This window comes from Diprion similis, chromosome 6 (genome assembly GCF_021155765.1).
Source record: "Diprion similis isolate iyDipSimi1 chromosome 6, iyDipSimi1.1, whole genome shotgun sequence".
Lineage (NCBI taxonomy): Eukaryota > Metazoa > Arthropoda > Insecta > Hymenoptera > Diprionidae > Diprion > Diprion similis.
In genome coordinates, this window is record NC_060110.1 from 11984488 (window position 1) to 12005742 (window position 21255).

Sequence of the window (21255 nt, forward strand, 5' to 3'; positions counted from 1 at the left end):
CCTCAGTCTCGAAAGTTCGTTAAAGCAGCCTGCAGGTGGTGACTTCAGAAATTAATCGCAAATCGATTATGTTTTCCCTGCAAACAGTGTGACCAGATCAAGCGTAACGCACTTTGATGCGATAACTCCGTTTGATTATTACTTTATCATTACCATTGTTATTATTTGGAATAAAATCAGTGCCCCGCCTTCCACCCCGGCGATTGGCCGATGTTATATCGATGCGTCGCGGCTCCGGGCGAATACGCGTACGAGGGATGCGCGGGCGCTTCGTGCCCGACGGCGCTCGCCGTCCCGACGCCCACGACCCGTCGACGACGGTTCTTCGTCGCGTACCCCGCGGTTTCGAACCCACTACCGCCCGTTACGATATCTGGACATAATTATTGGTGAGTGCTGTTTTTTTTTGTTTGTTCATGTTGAGATAGTTTATTTACATGTCAGCAGTGCGTGCTAAAAAACGTTTATGTGATTTGTCTTTTGAAATTTTTTTTTTGTTGTGGGTGGTACGGAGCTAAAATACCCCCTTGATATAAGGTGGTCTCCATTTGCATAATTCAAAATAGTGGTGAACATTTTTTCAATGGTCTTTGTCAGACAATGTTTATGATGAAAGTTTACCCTGATTTTTGAAAATATTTTACAATCCGCATATTTTCCCCGAAAAATGTGGCTATTACGAAAACGCTTTTGCTCGTTGAATCGATTAAAATTTAGTCTCTAAATTGGTGTTAACCTCAGATATGTGACTCAATTTTAGTGATGGGAATGGAAAGACAATTGGTCGAATGTTACGTCGTTGCGTTACACTTGTTTTTCGTTTTTGAAGAATTACGATCGTGAGTAAAAAATATTCATTCGATACTAACCGATGTGCAAAGTTCCTGTGGATCAGCGCCTGGTCTATAACTCTTATTTTCTTACCTCCTTTTACACAAGAAGTCCGCTTCGTGGCCGATTTTAAATCGTCTGTAAATTCTTATTTTGAATCATAGAAGTGTGTACTTTTTAGGCTAATTATCTCAATTGAATTCTTCGACTGGGATGAAAAATTCAGGATTTTTCTGAAAATAGTAAAGTAAAACGAGCGTGAATTAACCAGTTGTGGATATTCGTTAACTCTGAAATAGATAAATTTTCGAAATCTTCATACTTACTAGCAAAATCCATGTCTACTGTAGTAGTAGAGCATGTTAAACTACGTTTTCATTCCATTCTGCGAAGTAAAACGCTCCGCCATTTTGCACCGGGATGAATAAGTGGCTGGCAAAGCGGCAAGGCACGCCGAAAGTTCAAGATTTCCGATGTACTTCCGTAATCGAATTCTTATCTTAGTGTTCATAGCGACTTTCTAAACGTTTTTATCCTATAAAAAAAAGATAGAGAAATTACACATGCTATAATAAAAGATTAATTAACGGTTCGATTAAAAAACATCAGACCGGAGACCTAATATTCCAATTATCGACTTAGGAAACGAGGATAAGAAGGGATACGAACTGGCAGTGGCAGCGAACGATCTAATCTCTTAATGCACGGGACTTCCGGTTGGGCATTGTTCGGAGTCCATTAGCTCGGTTCACCCTCGGTGCCATCAGATCGGTTAAAATCGCCGTCCCCTACGTCGTCTCGACGCACGTGCCAAGCATTTTGTGCCATTTCGCTGACACGTGTGTCCCTGCGATAATGGCACAGCTAACATCATGGCAAAGCGCTGTTCAGTGACATGAATCATTTCTTTTCTAAAAAAAGAGACACAGCAGAGAAAAGTACAAAAAAGAGAGGGAAAAATTCATACAGGTTAACGCCAGCTGAAGCAAAGCGCCGTAAATCATTTCGAATAATAGAACCTTCGGAAAAGTTGGTGCAGTTAGATTAGATTTAACTACATGACAAAACAAGAATGAATAAAAAAAGAACATGAAAAATTATGAGAAACTCGTCGGTTGAATTCAGCGCACGAATGTCACTTTCTCATTTTGGCCACGCAATTGAACAACCAAGGTGGTCTAGCGGAGCTTTTAGCCCCCCTCCCCTGGATCTTTCCGTAGTCTTCATGTAGTTTTCTACCCTCCGAAGATCTTCCCTAGAGAGTTCGCGGATTAAGGATGGAGAGGCTGCCACTCCAAATAAACACCCTTAAACCCCCTCGTTCTCGTCCTAGTCCTCACCCTCGGCCTCGTGCCGTCTTTCTCACAGCGATAGTCTATCTACACGGTGGTCCGCACAGTTTGCGTTCAGGTAGTCGCTATTCCCTGGTCTTGGATCTAATGGACTCAATTCATCACCGGGACGATTATAAATAGTTATTACCACCCAAGCATAGTTCCAAAAACAAACATCTGAAATTAAAGCTGAATGAATTCGATGAAAATCAGTAGCATACTGTTCCTACTCTCTTGGGGTCCAAAGTGAATCGGAACTTCGAGGATAGATGAATAAATAAACGATGCAGGACCGCGCTTTTATCGCGTTGAAAGCTTGCGACATTGTCACTTCGAAGTGTGAAAGTTATTTTGTCTTTATAGTGTAGGTTGCGATGGTGTCTATGGTTGCATTATGACCTTTACATCGAGTAACGCCAGTCTTACATAGAGATGCACGTTTTTCTTTCGCCACCCCGTGTGTGAGCATTCAATCTCGCGCAGCCCGGAGATATCGGAAAATGCAGGAATAGCGCTTTTCTCCGTCTTTGAGACACGCGTTGCCGGTTATATCACTCCATTTCCTCTGTTATTACCGGAGGATTTGACAGCTCTGACGTTATTGCGGCGCAGAAAAATGTGACTAGTTATGTTTGCTTTGTTGGTATAATATTTTCGGTAACGATGGTGCGATGTCAAAAATAAATGAAACACTAGGATCGAAGAGGTACCGAATTGTTGGATAGCGGACTTGCAATAATAATTATCAAGACTTTACATTTTTTCTTCCCCAACAATAGTTACGTTATTTTCGAATAATATCTTCTAAACAGAGTTAGAAAATGATTTCACCGAAATTTCTGATTTAGAATAACTATTTTTCGACGTTGTCTCGTTACTTTGATTTCCAGGGGCTGCAAGTTTATAACACAATCATCACGGCAATAAGGCAACCCCAATAATTGCAAAATGTCCAGATTCGCGTCTGCGGGTTTTGAGGCCTTCGATTCAATGAGGTCGAAAGCCTCACAGAAATTTTCTGGGTAAGTCGATTCCTGCTTTTACACGTGCAATCAAACTACGACATATTCCTCTTGACGTCTAATAAACTGGACTGAAAAATCCAATTCTGACAATTTGTTACGCAATACTTTCAGACTAAGGCGGAGCAATACTGGCTACGAAGAATTTGAAATGCCCCCAAACAGAGAGAGCAAAGATAATCTGGGGTTCGAGGACGAACGTGGATACAACTTGAACGCATCGTTCGATTCATTACCGGAACCGGAACGACCGCCTCTACGTCATATCGACACTTATTGTATGCCTGAGTGTCCTTGCCTCTCGAAGAGGTACACCATAGCAGTATTGGCCTGCATAGGTAATTATTACAAGTGGAAATAAGGCTGGTTTGATTTTTATCGAAGTGAAATCCGCTTAGCTGATGCGCGTAATGAGGAGCTAAGAATGAGAGCCAAAGTATCTGCCAGACAGTGTTTAACAATTCGTAATTCCGACACCCTACCCGATAACTCCGAAATTCGTCAATGGAGAGAAAACGTTAGCGTTTTAGTAATCTCTTAAGCCTCCTTTTTTCCATCCTCTCCAAAACCCTCGGGGGACATCCATTAAGCTTTTGTACGTATAAAATTTTCCCTATATACATTTACACATTTTATATTTTCATTCTAATGCAAAGTGTTAGAACTATTATCGTCTCACGTATTCCATCGATCGCGGACCAAAATCAATTGCTTACCGTAGGTGAAGCATTACACCAATGAATTTCTGGTGGTTGTCAAATCTTGTCGAACCATTAGTCGTAAAATATTTTTCGGTGGTCGAAGTTCGTCGTGTAAGCCTGGAGTTTCCGTTGATTCTCGAAATTGATCGCGGCTGGTTTCAGGTTTCATAATCTCATTCGGTATGAGATGTAACTTGGGTATGGCCAAAATGGCAATGAAGAGTACGACCCTGTCCGGACGTGAGAAGTTCAACTGGACGATCGGAACGGAGAGTGTACTAGACTCGTCTTTTTTCTGGGGCTACCTTGTGACTCAGGTGCCTGGAGGTTTCCTCGCCTCTCTTTACCCCGCCAACAGGATATTCGGAACGGCGATTGCCATTTCATCTTTCCTCAATTTGTTCGTACCCGGAGCTGTGAGTGTAAACGCTGGCGCGGGCGTGATAGCCGAGATTTTCAAGGGCTTGGCAGAGGTTAGAAACTGGGCTGAGTAATTTTGGACCGAGCTTTAAAAGTTGACTCGGTATTACCCCTTTGCGCGTAATTACTTCACTGAATATTTTTTCACAGGGTGTTACGTACCCAGCTTGTCACGGTATATGGAAATACTGGGCTCCACCTCTAGAAAGATCGCGATTGGCCACTCTGGCCTTCTGCGGATCCTACGCAGCTGTGGTAATCGGAATGCCCTTGTCCGGATATTTGACAGAATGGTTCGGCTGGGAGGCCTCCTTTTATTTCTACGGTAAGACCATCGAAAGAATTTCAAACTTCACGCCTTGATTCGGAATGAGTTGATGGATGTTTCGCAATTTATCGCAGGTGTCTGCGGGCTGATTTGGTACGCTTTCTGGCTCTGGCTCAGTTTTGAGAAGCCCTCTAAGCACCCCTGCATCTCGGCTCGAGAATTGCGTTACATCGAGGACTCTCTTGGGCAAGGTCAAGCGCAAATCCCGATGCCCACTTTCTCCACAACACCGTGGCGAAAATTCTTCACCTCGATGCCAGTCTACGCAATTATTGTGGCGAATTTCTGCAGATCATGGAACTTCTATTTGCTGGTCTTGTTTCAGGCTCGATTCATGCACGAGGCTTTCGAGATGCCTCTCGTGACGGTAAGATTCACACCGCAGGGCACTTAACTCCGTTCCATTGAAAATATTTGCACATTCGATGAACGAGTTTTTCCAACTCTCAGACTGGACTGATCGGAGCTCTTCCTCACCTGCTTATGACGACGATCGTCCCTTGCGGTGGTCTGCTGGCCGATCATTTGCGAAAACGTGGAATTCTCTCGACGACAAACGTGCGAAAGCTGTTCAACTGCGGGGGTTTCGGAATGGAGGCTATCTTCTTCTTGGTCGTGGCCAAGGCTACGGTTTCTCACAATGGCACCGCGGCCACGGTCGCCCTCACCATTGGCGTGGCTTCCAGTGGATTCGCCATATCCGGTTTCAACGTGAACCATCTGGACATCGCGCCCCGGTACGCCAGTGTCTTGATGGGAATGTCAAACGGCATCGGCACAATCGCTGGTCTCGTGGTTCCCTTCTTCGTCGAGTTCGTCACGAAAAATAAGGTGAGGACGAATCCACCAGTCTTCCGAGACTCCTTTCCTTCCTTTACTGCCGGACAATTGTAGGGTTGACGTCACGCATATGATTAATGTCAAGTCATTCGTGCTCTTACTCAGGACCGCGAGAGTTGGAGAAACGTCTTCATATTCGCCGCTTGCGTTCACTTCGTCGGCGTTACTTTCTACGCGATATTTTGTTCCGGCGAACTCCAGCCGTGGGCAGATCCTACCATCGAGGAACAGAACAGCTGGAACCCCCTGGACGATTTGACCAAGGGCAAGCCGCCATTGCCGCCACCACCGAAGCCACCGCAACCGGAGTTCGTGGTAAGTCTTGCTTGGAGCAGCAACCACAAACCGGTCATCATTAGTTTTGACCATGATGGGTTTGACCATTCCGATAATTGTAACTGATTGGCAATTTCTTTTCTGCACGTTTATCAGAAGCAACCTTCGCTCAACGGCGGAGACCGGAACAATTACGATCAACCGCCAGAAAATCACCTTTACCCGCAGCTCGATAAGCGAATTCAGGACGGTAACTCGGTTGCGAGTTACGGGTCAACGGTGACGAACGTAAATAATCCATTTCACTCGTCGAATCCGTTCGCCAGTGACGTCAGCGCGTCTCTGGTTCAGCCGCCTGCTGTGGATGACCACACGCATGATGTGATAGGCGGACAGCAATGGAACTAATTTGCAAGAGGTCAGATTTACGCCGGATTGGGTGAGTAACTGGAACGTAGGTTGAGAGTGCGGAGAAGAATATAATCCAATGAAAGGAGTCAGAGTGTTGATCACGTTTGGAGCCACTTACGTTTTACTTGTAGAAAGGAAGATTCTTTTTCATAGTCACGATCAATAATCACACTGTTTTCTCTTCCTCGCAATATTTTTCTCCAAAGTAAGAGAAAAAGGGCGAATTGACGATTAATAATTTGGAAAATATGCATTTGTATTTATGTGAAGCCCTGACGAATGATTAGTACTCTGTTTTCCGTGGTCATTGGTGAGAATCATTTGGGATGCGCGTAGAATATAATGAAATATGGAATACCGAATACAAAGAATAGCACAATATTTAGAAACGTAGCAATAAAAGAACTTCGAAGGATTCGAGTTATGGTTCAGAGAAAAGCAGCAGTAGAAGAACAGTACAAAACAAGTTGAGGACAAAACGAAAGAGAAAAAATAGAAGTCAAATAAAATAATATAAATAATATTATGCATAAAGAATTTAAATACCTCAACGAATCAATGGAACAAAGAAGAAGACAAAGAAAAATAAGAAGCTTATAAAATAATTGAAAGTATCCTGATGAAGCTAGCTAAAGTATTTGGAAAAATTGTAAGTTTATAAGACCAGAAGTATAGAGATGACGTATAAGATAGAAATGCATCTTTAAAAAAAACTAAGATAAGGTAACAAAAAGAAAAGTAGATATGCTGTAGGTATGAAATGTGACGAACTAAGATATAAAAAAATTACATGAAAGTATGAGAAAGAAAGTGAAACATCTTGAAAGTATTAGATTTTAAGATACAAATTGTTTGAAAGTGATTGAAAATATCATAAATTGTAAATCAAGTATAATATTGATTCCAGTATAATGTGTACTTATAATAGGGTGTGATTGCAAACTTTGGCAAACCAATCGCAATACGTAATGATACATAAACTATGCGAAAGAGGTCTCGAGCGGTCGATGAAATTAAAAATATATGTATTACATCTCGTTGCTCGACACGAAAGAAAGTCTATAGTCAATTTATGCGAGCCATTTTTAAATAGCTAAACAATATTATAAATATATTCGCCAATCGCTCGTCTTATATAAGCAGTATTCAATACAACCTAGTAATATAACATAGCAATTTAATTTTTGCTTATCAATTTAGGGGGATTATACAAGTTTGCGAGATTTTGAAGATGCATTCGGAGAAAGAAAAATTTAAAGATGCATGAAACTTCGGAACTATCAATAAGCTGCAAAATCCGATACTACCGTGAAGAATTTTTATTTTACCCTGAGTCGTTGAAATTTTTGAAAGATTTTGTTTTTCTTTTACGCAAGCATCGAGCGAAGTAGAAGCTTGAACGAATTTCGATTGGATTATCGTGCATCGAAATATTATTGCAATAAAGTTTGAGCTAAGTTTCAGCCTACAACACTGTGTAATCCCCTTAAGCTTAAAACGGACAATATCTGAATGTCTTATTGCATTCGACTCGGGAGATAGGCGAGATAATAAGTGAAGTCAGAATGAATAAAATTGATTAAAATAATCACGACAATAAATGTAACGTGGAGATATATTTGGCAATTACGATATTTTAGTAAATATTGATCAAAGTAGGTATGTATAAATTAACTTCTGAATTGAATTGTATAACCTATCGAGCTCACCTTTCAATGCGCATATACAAGCGTACATGTGTGCATAATCAGACGTTGAAATGAAACTATTATTGTGACGTAATTATATTTCTAATCGATTAATTCGTACAGAGAAAAATATTGTAATATGACATTATTATAGTTGACTGCAGTTATATAGCTGACAATAATACGTATAACGTGAGATGTAGTTTATTAGATTTTGTTATTTAATTTTGTTATATATTGTTGTGGAATTGACAATACTATACTGTAATGATTAATTGATACGCATACACACAGAAAGTAGTGACTGGCCTAAGATAATTCCTGGCTTGGTGAATCCAAAGATTAATTATTGTATATCTTACTTATACATTATATACATATATACATATAATGTATATATATATATATATATATATAATATAAATATTATATAAGATAAGTTATTGATGCTGTTCGAACAATAATATTCGTGTACTTGTATAACTTGAATAATAATTTACGACAATAAATAATGCAAGATGTACTAAGGCAGAGAGGGAATATTATAAAACTTGAGATCACGCATTCGGTGAATTTAAGCAAATATGTAGTGTAAGTATAAAATCGAAGTGCCGACTCTTTTAGTACATCTTGTAGTGTTCAATTATTATTAGCTTTGTAGTATAAGTTCTTCGTGAGAGTCTGCTGTGTTTGAATTACTTATTATATAACGAGAAAGAATATTAGTAAATAATTAATTAATTAATTAGTTACTTACTCGACTCGAGACGCAATTGAAACTTTACATTTCAAAACGAAACCCGGAAAGTTTACCAACAGTTATATCACTTGTCTTGTATATCTGTGTACAATTATTGATAAACCCTTCGGCACTGGGAAGCAATACCATTTGACGGCGGTCGGTCTATTTCACAAGTATTAGGTATATATGTACACACAATTCAATACGGCAAAAAAAAGTGAACGAACCGTGGATTATTTCCCTGAACAATACGCTGGAGCAGTGAAACGCAACGAAACGCACGTATTCTGATCTCAGAATAAAGACAATAGTAGACAGTCTTCGGACGAATTTTTCAACTGATAAGGAATAATTAGGACGTTGAATTTTTGATACGTATATGCTCTGTGCCGACATATTTTCCTTGCGGACGCAGCACTTTCAACGCAAAATTTTTCAACTGCCCACGCATTAGTCAGATCGTCTTTCTCAATTGTTCCAGAATTAGCAAGAAATTTATGGTGTTATTTAAATTATTAAGAATTATTAAATTCGTGCGTAATGAGGTTTTCATTTTTTCTCATGTCGGCTGAAATTCGTCTTTGACGTGCGTTGATTATTCTACGTCTGCGGAAAGAGGTCATTAAATTTATCGGCACAGATTTGAGGTAGATGTCTCCTCAAGCGATATTTTTTCTACAAATCTAAGGGTTTATGCAGCCGTCGTGAATGATTAAAAATATATATGTAAATGAAAGTATATTATATTATACAGATAAATTGAACGGAATAATTATATTTAGCGATAAGTCATATCTTCTATAAGCGTTAAACTTTAAATTTAATTGAGTATTGATGTTATATACTTGACAAAAAGCAAAAAAAACAAAAAAAAAAACACACATACACACACAAAACAACTATCGTTTCCTCCTAGTTGATATAAATAGTGGAAGTGTTAGTCCTGTTTTGAGTTGTTCAAAAATTTCATTGGTGCAGGGAGTAAACAGTGTTAAAATTATAAAAGTTGTCGTTACAAATATTTATACATTATTTACGAAATTACAAGCATTTACTTGAACGGTAATACACGACAGACTAGCTGATATAAGTATAGGAATGGTAAAAAGACCTGCACTGACTCTCTACTCTTTACTAATTGGCATAAAATTTAGAACTTGAGACTGATTCTCGAATCAAGAGTTATTGTACATTGTATTGGATATTTTCCATTATTTTAACAATTGTTGGTATATTTATATTTAAGCGTATTTTCCGTCTCCCAGTGACTAATTGTTATACCCTTGATAAATGGCTTCTTTTACTTTACAACGCCGATTTTTTATATATAGGTGAAAGCATATTAGTAGAAACTATCAATTAATGATACGGACGTTGGCATCTTTTTGAGATTTCCTAAATAATGTTATCCAAAGACAACGATCGCCTTCGCGATTCAACTGATAAATTTTCTATTTATCTCAAAGCTTGGAGCGTTGACATTGGAGCGGAAAAATTTCTTTACATAACTGGTAATTTTTATTTCTTCAAACTTTTGCAAAAGAAAGACTAACGCGTCCACCGTTTGTACGAACAAAATTATCTCTTTCAGAATGAGATACAATAACGACTATAAACATTGAAAGTAAAGGAATATTGCTATACATATAAACATATATTTATATATAGATACATATATATATATATATATATATATATGTATATACATATATATGTGGTATATATTCTACGATCAGTTTCAGGTATCATATTATATTATTCTACGATATTATTGAATTATATAACGATATATCTATATACATACATGTAGATGTGGTTATTTGTATAATATTTTTGAATGTATTAATAATGACGAATGTATTATTCATTCGAATTCAAGCAAATGCATTATATATATATATATATATATATATATATATATATATAATGCAATATAAAATTATTATTATCATTATTATTGTTTTTATTATTATTATTATTGAATATTTACGAAAATGTATCAATTACTATATCGACAATAACGAATTGTAACAAAGAATTGAAAGTAATATGTTACGAAGACAATAAAAATAGCAGACGTTGGAAATTACGACGAATTCTTATTCGGGCTCAATTTTTAATTGGCAGATTACGGTGTCTGGATGAGTACACTTGACGCGGTATTTCTAATACAGTAAAGCAGCTTTCACATGGTAAATTTATCAACTTTCATTTAAAATTATTGACAACTGAACTCACGGCAATTCAATATTAAAATATTTCGATTTTTCGATAGGGAATACTCAGACGTTTTAAACTACGAGTAACATGTTGTGAAAAAGTAGTTATAGAATGAAAATTTTAATTATCGTCGATTATTTGAAAATTGAGCCTGTACATGTATCAATGTTATGTATATCTATACATATAAACACCCATTATAAATAGCTTTTATTAGCTTTTCACTAGGTATAAGGGTTATAAAAATTAATGTATATTATCAGTGACTGAATTAGGTTGATCGACCCTTACGATTTCATCAAAAGTTTAGTTACCTAGCCTAGTTTAGTTACCCCTTTTCAATCGCAGCATTAAAATTGGATAATTGACGCACGTACCTACGCATTGGGAGTATGACATAAAAATATTTTGCCCTTATTTGTTCTCTCAGTAACGAGTGATTCCTTTCATTCTGCAGTAATAGAGAACCGGAAGTGAAAGATAATACAAACTTCAATGTTTAATGCTGGGTATGAAAAGAGTGCTTGAACAATGTTTAATAAGCTCACATCACCCGTGAAGCAATAAGTTTATTAATATAAATGTTTCTTCTGCAAAAGAGCTTACGCTCTAGTGAAGAAAGTTTTGCCAGTAATATGTAAAACGTATTGCTAATACATGGAAAGCATTGAGGTGCCAGGCGCCCAACTGACAATATATTTCCAGGTAGCATCGGCTGTCAATAGTCCCAAGGATACCTCACGTGTAGTTTTTCTGAATTCAACGACCATTTTCGAATTGAACTTGTCATCTTAAGAGAATATATATTCTATAGTCAGTTCTTGATGTTTTCTATTTGGCTAATATCAGAGACTATGCATTGCGATGGAAAAGTAACATTAGAGCCGAATTCTGTCTGTAGTTCTGAATAAAAAAGCTCGAATAACATGTCGTTTCCTTTTTTTTTTTTTTTTTTTTCGTAAAACAAAAATTTATTGGTGAGTTTTTTGTTCTTTTTGACTTTTTATTTTTGCATAGCCTCTGACAATAGCAAAAATAGAAGCCACTTAACACAGACGGTGAGGACTACCTACGGCATCCCCTCAACGACTTGAAACTTGCCGTTTGAATTCATCATTGCCTGGTGAAACCAGACTTGAAATACAATATGCACCGAAATTATATCATAGGTAAGATGAAATTAAAAATAATCTCTAGCAGTTTAGTGTCAAAGTTGACTTACAGCGATGTTACCTGGTTTGTTAATATTTATTATCTATTATTATTATTATTATTATTATTATGTAAAATATGTATGTATATTATATAACTTGGATGTATTGTAATAATACAAGATTACTGACGACTATTGACAATAAAGTGTAAGCCAATCTTTTAAAAAACACTTTAATTTCGACTCGTTATCATCCTCAGACAATTTCCCCGTTCCGAGTATACAGAACGATTTATGCGTGAAAGCTGATATTATGCGACAACCTGAGTATCACGGTCGTTCAAAGTATCCGTATTCATTTCCGACCGGATTTCAGCAATCGAGAAACATTGAGAGAAACAGGTTTTCAACACATTCGAATCAACATCACTTTCGGAAACTTAATATCGAATTTTGAACAAAACGCACGATGTGCGCGTCTTTCGAAGCTATTCAGAGATTCGTGTTCGTTCCCGTGCGGTAAAATAGTTCCTCTTGATTATGAGGGGATGCCAGGAGATGCGCGTCGATCACTCCGACAGAGACAGACGACGAATTAATAACACGTTTTCATATGCAACGTGCAGTTTGAAGTACTCATATAACGCAAATCGACGATGCAAGTTCCATGCAATTATTGCCCCGATCTGGCACAGGGACAGGGCAGAGGAATGCCGTGTATTAACTAGAGGACGTCGCAAATGCGGGTGAAAAAAAAAATTAGCATCCATAGATCACCTCGTCTGTCAGAGTAAAATCAAGGCATTTTTTTCTCCTTTTCTTGTGTATTAGTTGGAATACTTACAATTAGCGGTTATCGATATCCTCTGATTAGGATCCATTGATACGAAACATTGGCAAATTACTGTCCGCGGACAATATATTTCATTGTAAATCGTGCTAAAATCACACGTGGATAGGTAAGATCGGAGAAAATAGACAAAACAGGTCAGACGATTTAAATAAATGATCAGCCGAACGCTATTCGATCGTTGCATTGCGTGAGTTGATAAGCGTCTATTAAACGTCTAATAGTAAACCTCACCAAGTGGGTCAAGGATTTCACTGTAGACTAGTCTTGATTTGTTCTGACCTATCAGCTGTGATCCAATTGCTGTTATGCTGGTATGCAGGCGCCTTAATTAGACTCGAATAAGGATTTCGTTTGAGCGAATGGACTGAAATGAAATTGATTTTCCCATCGTCAACCAGCAAGTGTTATAATTGATAGGCAAAGGTCTGGGTTCGTCTTTAATCGTTCATTCTCATCACTTACTAACGGTGGTGCTCGATATCCAAGAACAACATAAAAAACTGGAACACCTCGACGTCGAGGTGGAGGCATAAGGAGTTGGGAGGCTGCGGTTTGATTGACGGAACGGCCTTGACGTCAAGCTAGAATCAAGCTAGCCTAGGCGATAGAGGGGCAGGGGTAACACGTAACGCAAATCGTAACACGCGTAACACGCGTAACGTTACGTTGCATTGGTCAGGACTAATACTTGCCTGCCTATTATCGTTGGTAAGTATCGTGGGCGGTTACTAGAAGCCGGCAAAGCGGTTTTCAAAAGGGAGGTTCGCCAGGATCATCCCCGCGTGTCTCCGGGGCGTGAAGCCTCGGTGCACGCGTCGTAACGTCGATCTCTGTATCATGCATGGAATCGGCATGGGTGTGCGATTTATGAGGTACGTGTGTAGGTACGCGAGTTACGTGCGTGATGCACGTGCACCCACCACGCACTCGCGATACGTTGACGTAGGCCTGGTGTGGAGGTACGTTTACTTTCTAAATTCCCTCGGATTCCGATGAGTTTACATTTCGTGCCCGGACGCTCGTCGATTCACTTTTGCTGATTTTTCATCTCTTGTTAGATGTTAAATTACGGACGTCCGCGTAGCCGGAGATGGCGAACAGTGTCGTGAGAGTGTTTATTACTGCTGCCCTCGTCTCTGGGGTTCTGTTTGTCGGTAAGCTTTCTCGCTAATGAAATTCTTATTTTCTTAGTTTTATATTTATTACTTACTTTTTTTAAGTCGAGCTAGAGCTAGGGCTCAAACTTTTTCAAATAGGATAATCTGGTTCACTTGTATGACTGTAATGTTATATAGCCATGTATGCATATTCGGATGCAAAGTGTTATCTTGTTTTGATAAAAATCTGCTCCCAACTCTGGTTGTTGGTTTTAGTTTCAATTTTTATAGCGTCGTTAACGATTGGATGTACAGTGATTTTATCTTATAGAGTCTCTTACTTCAAGTGTAACCATCCAATCCATCCACGAGTGTATTCATTGAAGTTTTAACCGCGTACTTGTCGCTCTGCGAATCTGTCAACCCATGTAATCGATATTAATTTTATGGAAGCGGATTAATCACAAAAACCGGAAATAATTTTACACAACACAACCTGTTTCACACTGTCAAAAATGAGAGTGAATTTACTACATATTTACTGTACAAAAGAGTTGTCAATTAACGAAATTAGCTTGCAAGTTTACAATTTCGGTTCAGTGACGTAAATTACTACGTATTGATTTTACTAAAATTTATTGTATTTGTAAATTGACTAAACAGTAAATGTATGGTGCATTCCCTGTACCGTATCCAAATAAAATATCCAAAACAGTGCAAGAAGTTCCATACAGAAATTCTTCACCGTCCAGGGTTTCTTAATCAACCGTTCAATAGACATAATTACACAAAACCGTGTTTTTCCGTGGTGTCCTGCATATTAGATTTCGAGAACTATATCGCGTACGTCAGATCGCGTTCAGTAATTACATTATTACTTGTTGTTAAGTGTCACTATTGTAAGTATTTTTCCTGAAAAATACCGCACAGTTATTGATGCAATTTTCAAACGTGTTAATTTACGTGTTTGCAAAGCGACACCTTGCTTTTTCATTTACTGTCGATCATTCAGGTTAATAAAAGTAAGTACCCAGTACCGAAGCCTGCAGGTTGGTACGTAACGATATGTAAACTGGATCACAAGGTGCGTTGCACAGGTAGGCAATAAGTACTTTACTCAGGCTACCTGCCGGACTTCCTGAAAGACACAGATCGCTGAACCGTTTAACAGTTTTCATTCGAAGAAAGTGAATATCAAATATGTCATAACCGGAGACACGAGTATCGCGTCATGGATTTGTTGCTGATGGAAGAATTGCGTGCTTAAAAGCTGTGACTTATAATTCTTGCAAAAGAGATAATAATCGCGACTGTATTAATGCTTTCCAAAAAATCATTCCGCTCGCGTTCAACTAAATCGTTCGCCCCAGGCTGTAAACGCATCAGACTTTGAGAAGTACAAGGTTGAACCTGTAATTACAATATTTTTATCATTCAACTAGGTGGTGTAAGGGCGCAGTCGAAAACATGGGAGGATCTCTTCAATAACACTTCATGCCTCAAGGGGCCACTCGTGTGTCCAAACCCACGTATTGAATTTTACCTATACACAAGGTAAATTCAAATCAGATCACTACACCGGTAATTCAACTCCCATCGTACTTAGTGAATGACTTTTTCATTCATGTAGTATTGAATGATGGATTATTCGTACATCTTTATGGATGGATATGCGACGATTACGCTTGACGGAGAATATACGTAACGCATGCGGTTATTCATATTTGGAAATTCGACTTTCATCAAGTCGAATCGTCACGTAATACATGTATTACCCGAAAGATCAAAATCCTGTTGCAAATCGTGCGCGTTTTGCAGTTTTGCGAAGTGTAATACGCGCTTGAGGCTGTTCGAGCATTTCAAGATCACGATCATTTCACCTTCAGCTGAAAGTGACCCCAATAAACACAGCGGAGCCGCCTTTCTCTTGGGAGTTGCATTACGCCATTTAGTGGCAAAAGATTTGCGGCCACTTTTACGAGTATGCGCCTTTACTCTCAACGAGAAAGAATAGCGGAGAAAAATAACCGCGAGGCATGGCACAAACTACAAGTAACACGAATCGTACGCATCTCGAAGTTGCGTAATACGTTTGTGATGCTGTATAAGTGGATCGTTTAGAATGTTTTTCTCCGCCGCTGAAATGCTAAATGGTAAAATACGAAGTGCCGTTTCGGTTTCACAAGCTCTCCGCTGTTCCGTGTTGTGTCTCTCACTTTCGTTTGGTACATCCGGGGAATCGCTCACGTGTTGAGTTTCGTTTTCAACGGTCAAACTTTTGACCATTTTTTTTTTTTTTTCACAATATAAGGTACCATAAGTTGAATCACAAATCTGGGACACGGCGAATAAGTAATTGGTTCAATTACATTTAGAAATCTGGGTAGTTTGAAAATATGAAACCTTAGGAATTGAGCAATACGGTGTTCGGTAATTTTTCGTGCTCATTACACCATTTCGCAAGTTGATCTTCGCGTATATTGCATGTATGTTTAGAGCTGTTTCTCATTCGTCTATGTTTGTTAACTTGGGATTACTTCTGAAACCAGGGAAACGCAAAAGGATCCATTCCTTATCAACGTTTTGGATCCTCATTCATTGGATAGATCGAAATTCAACAATCTGCATCCAACAAAAGTTATCATCCATGGATTTGGAGGCGGGAGAAATCTGGCGCCTAGTACCGACCTCCGAAAGGGTAATTAGCAACCATTAACCGTCTTCTTTAATCCCTAGGAAACAGCGAGATTTAATAATCATCAAGTTCAATTAAAATTATGGCTGACATTACCTCCTCAGTGTATACAAAGAAGAAAGTTTTGCCAAAGGTTCCTAACCATTGTTTAAATTTTACTAATCTATATTTTGAATTCAGTCAGGTGTATATAATTATTCATACGGCTGATGCGGTTTCTCTTTAGACTTGGGAAGGCGACTAGACATAATAACCTCATGGCTGTAGCGAAATTCGGATTTCCTAAAGAGATATAATTTTTTAACAATTGTACAAGTTTGTATTATAAATACCGGCCAAGTTGGAAACTTGAAAGTTCAATGTCTTGAGCGAAAGGAGAATTGCGTGACATGGCTGGTCCTCTTCAAATTCGTTCTCTAAAGTTAGTGAAAGGATGACAATTAATTAAACTCGTGTCTAAACTGGCCACACGACAATTGTATATGGGTTGATAACGCATCACTCTGGCAATGAAGTTTAAACTAATTTATTCACTCTGATCATGCAAGTGTGCAATCACGAGGATGTATTGCTTCTATTAATCGATTCGTTACGAGCAATTATAACTGAAGAATTATCAAGAGAGAGATCAAAAAGTGAATTGAATTTAATTTTTTATTAGCTGAGCCACTGATGAAAAAATCGATATTACATGAATTGTACGTAAAGAGTAATTAACTTTCAAACAAAATAAGCTGCATTTATGGAAATTGACCAACTTGTTTATTGGTCATTATTTTCTCTAAACTTCTCTATCTATAAGTGACAAATGTCTATTTATGTGATATTTTGCTTACAAGTTAGTATCCAAAAGGTGCAAAATTCATTTTTTTGTTGATTTTCTTCATTTTTAAATTTGGTTGAAATTAACTGATAGAATTAGCCTTTCAGCTAATAAGCCAAGTTATCTATCTCAGCTGGCTAAGCTATCTAATCGTAAGTCTTACAACACTATCAGGAACTATTAGTCGAACTTTGGCATTGAACATAATATTTTCGAAGTTGAGGGATATTCGTATGAATGATTAAATCAAATATACCTTCGTCAGCTTGAATTACACCTCGAATTATTTTCTTGCGCGTAATCCTATCTTGTGACGTTTCCAACGAAAGGTCATCCTGAAAACCGATGGTACTGTCATGTCTTTCGCAGCATACTTCACAAGGGGGAACTACAACGTGATAATCGTCGATTATGGCTCCCTTGTTCGCGAGCCGTGTCTCGCCCAGGTTCGTTGGGGGCCAAATTTCTGCTCCCAATGCATCGCCCAGCTCGTCCGGTACCTGAAAAATCATCCCCGAGGAACCCCGGTCGAGTCCATACACGTATTGGGGTACAGCGTCGGTGCCCACATCGCTGGACTGATGGCGAATCACCTTCCCGGTGATAAGCTCGGCCGGATAACAGGTATTCGTCAATTTCACTGCATGAGGAAAATAGCACGCGTGTCGAGCTTCGTGCCGCAATTACCTCGTATTACACGCTGCGACTTTGCCCCTTTCGAAATCAACCTCGGTTCATTAAATGTTCTGTTCATTGTGCGCTACAGTGCCGTTCACAAGATTCTCTCTCATATTAGTCAGGGTTTTTAGCTGAGCTGAAAGAGCCTCTTTCACTCCTATTTTGCCAAGAGCAGTTTGAACCTTGCACTGTGCCTAAAAAAAAAAAAAAAAAAAAAAAAAATAGAAACTAGTCTATCGGTGATTAATCAACTACGTCTTTCTTTGACACAAGTACAGAATGTAATGGTTTATTGTAATTCGTGTTAACTTGTGAGGATGAATTATTTTCAACTGATCTCAAAGTTTTTCATTCGCGAAGAAGAAAAATTGATTTGTATTTTGTGCAGAAGGAATGTTCTGGCAAATTAGTCGCATTCAAATGAACAAGCATTTCTTTGATGGATCTACGTCTTTAAATTACAATCTCGGAATACTTAGAGCTGAAACATTATCGATAGGCTAAGGTAGAAGAACAATTAGACGCGAACCTGGCTCTTCAAGATCGTGACTGATGTTCGCATGTACGAGTAACGATGTGTAGATGAATTTCATATTATTCACACGTCGTTAATTAACCGAGATGGAAACTTATAGTTACAACATAATTCACATAAGTCACGCGGCTGTCGCAATTCGATTGCTATAATAACATTATACACTTCAGGCTTAAATAAAACCGGTCAACGGAAGAAAAAATTCAAATAAAAGATCTAACCACTCTCGTACAACGAATCGTGAAAAATTTAATTGATATTCAAGGACGACTTTCGTCGATCGTAAATTTACTCATCTCGATTCGAAAGTTGAAACACTGTCCGTACGACGTCATTTTAAACAGCGAAGACGCACTTTCTTGCGCATACATCTTGACACGTCTTGATCCTTCAGGACTGGATCCGACGATAATATTCTACATGGGTGGAGGCAACAAATCGTTGGACCTGGACGACACTGACGCTCACTTCGTGGACGTGATCCATACTGGGGCTGGTATACTTGGTCAATGGGGTCCGACTGGCCACGCCGACTTCTACGTTAACGGAGGATCGAGTCAACCCGGATGCCTCGGCTCGTCCATACTTCGTAAGACATTTAATTTTGCAACGTTATGCAAGCAGATATTTTATATTATTTTTTTCCTAAGCTCTCCGGCCGCGCCGAATTACTCAACTTCCATCTCCGGTATTGCACGTTATCTAGGCAATTATATCTAAAATAATCGTGTTATTGTTAGACAAATTCACCTCATTTTTCAACTTATCGTTATTACAGAGATTATGTGAGTTGAGTTCATCTTTCATCTTCATCTTTCTTCACCGTATAAAGATACGATAAATGGCTTACACTGAAACAGAGGCGACGCCGTTCGGAATCCAAGACTCTGATGTAATTTTGCGAAAATAAGTAATTTAAGAAAAACGTCACAACGTTATACTTCAATGAAAAAAAGGATTGTTTCAACCAAATAAATATATTTACTCATCATGCATTACAACGAATTTCTCGCTTTTATAATTATTTATTTATTTCTATCATCGGGATGAAAACGAGGAAAATCTTGTATAATTTTTATAATCATAATTGCATGAGAAACTGTCTTTCACCTTGTCCAGATGAATTTGTGCATGAATAACCTTATCTTCATTCGAATAATGATACATTTATTATCTTGCAGTAGAACACAAAGGAATTTAGAAAAATCTTTTGTTCACAAAAATCGAACCACTTAGTTTCACGAATTTGATACGACTATCGACATTTTCTTTTGGTGATGGGCGTTGAATAATGGCCTGGGCACGTGCCGTTTCTGATACTGGAAAATGTTTATTCTGCATGTTAAGAACCTGACGAATGTTCAACAATTACCTGCACACTTCCCGATTCCTGAGGCAATTGCTCACTTCTCGTATCACCGTTCAATCAACTTATACTTACAGCACGGCACTTTTTTTCTTATCTCGTTGCAATTTTAGAAACCTTGTCCTGCGACCATACAAAGGTAACACCGTACTACATCGAGTCAATAACAACGGAAGTTGGCTTTTGGGCGGCACCCTGTGCGAATTTGTTATCTTACTTAATCGGGTGGTGCAACCCAGCAGAGAACGAATACGTCTTGATGGGCGAAGACACGCCGCCCACGTAAGTGTCGATTAAACAATGGAAATTTGTCTTGTGGCATTTTGAAAATTCTTACCCGCTTTACAGCGCACGAGGCATCTACTATCTGTCAACAAACGGCAAGAAACCTTACGCCCGAGGACTTCCGGAAAAAATTCGAGCTACAAAAAGTCGGAAGCGATCATTTTACCGCCAGTATTAAGTCTGTTGAAACGGTTGATGGACATACTTTTAGAATAGGTTATACACAAAGCACTGCGATTGCGTCATTTCATTCTATAATGCAGATTAGACTTTAAACGTTACGTTTTTTCATATTAAGTAGTTTTACCTATAAATATTATTAATATTATTATCATTATTATTATTATTATTATTATTATTACTATTATTTTAGTGATACGCTGTAATGTGTTCAAATACTTATTCATTATTTAATAAATATCTTGTTACATGTTGACTCGCTGTCATTTTATTTTTTTTTTTTGACTAATCATTGCGTGCAAACGATTTTTATTAACGTTGGTACTATCATAGATTGTATGCCCGTCTTACATAATTTTTCGCTTACCTGATCACTGCAGTCTGTAGATTTCAATCCTGATTGTATCGTGCCTGTAATTGTACATGCTGTACAGTTAGTTTTGTCGAAGAATTGAAAAAAAAAGAAGACAGAAAAATAAAAATGAAAATGAAAGAAAGAAAAACAACTACTTGCGCTTACCTATTGCATTTCGGGGCTGGTCGTATTACACGCTGCGATAATATGCTAATGTGGATTTTTATGATCGGCTACGTTGGTCTTGGCAATTCAAATTTTAATTTTTTATGTTAACAACAATATTTATTACATAATAATTACGATATAATAATAACTTCTATGGATTTACAGTACATTATCGCAATAATCGTTGATATACGCACTATAGTACATATATGTATATGTATACGTGCTTGCATCTATATACACATACATATATA

General features: G+C 38.2%; 2 protein-coding genes and 1 long non-coding RNA gene across 3 annotated transcripts; 2 read left to right on the forward strand and 1 right to left on the reverse strand.

The window, feature by feature from the left end:
- Nucleotides 1–18: 18 nt before the first annotated feature.
- Nucleotides 19–10881, reverse strand: LOC124407626. Its single transcript, XR_006929327.1, has 3 exons — nt 10745–10881; nt 9711–9713; nt 19–29 (listed from the first exon to the last, which is right to left on the reverse strand). It is a non-coding gene; the product is annotated as an uncharacterized LOC124407626 (long non-coding RNA).
- LOC124407582 (vesicular glutamate transporter 1) lies at nt 316–6686 on the forward strand. The gene is made up of 9 exons (XM_046883860.1): nt 316–389; nt 3056–3187; nt 3302–3525; nt 4051–4361; nt 4459–4633; nt 4711–5003; nt 5087–5467; nt 5582–5791; nt 5909–6686. Exons 2-9 carry the CDS (start codon nt 3114–3116, stop codon nt 6158–6160), a joined length of 1920 nt encoding a protein of 639 aa, XP_046739816.1. The 5' UTR covers nt 316–389; nt 3056–3113; the 3' UTR covers nt 6161–6686.
- Nucleotides 10882–13807: 2926 nt separating the features above from the next.
- Nucleotides 13808–20579, forward strand: LOC124407598 (inactive pancreatic lipase-related protein 1). Its single transcript, XM_046883889.1, has 7 exons — nt 13808–13973; nt 15359–15470; nt 16466–16614; nt 17804–18058; nt 19042–19236; nt 20127–20295; nt 20362–20579. Exons 1-7 carry the CDS (start codon nt 13910–13912, stop codon nt 20474–20476), a joined length of 1059 nt encoding a protein of 352 aa, XP_046739845.1. The 5' UTR covers nt 13808–13909; the 3' UTR covers nt 20477–20579.
- The last annotated feature ends 676 nt before the right edge of the window (nt 20580–21255 follow it).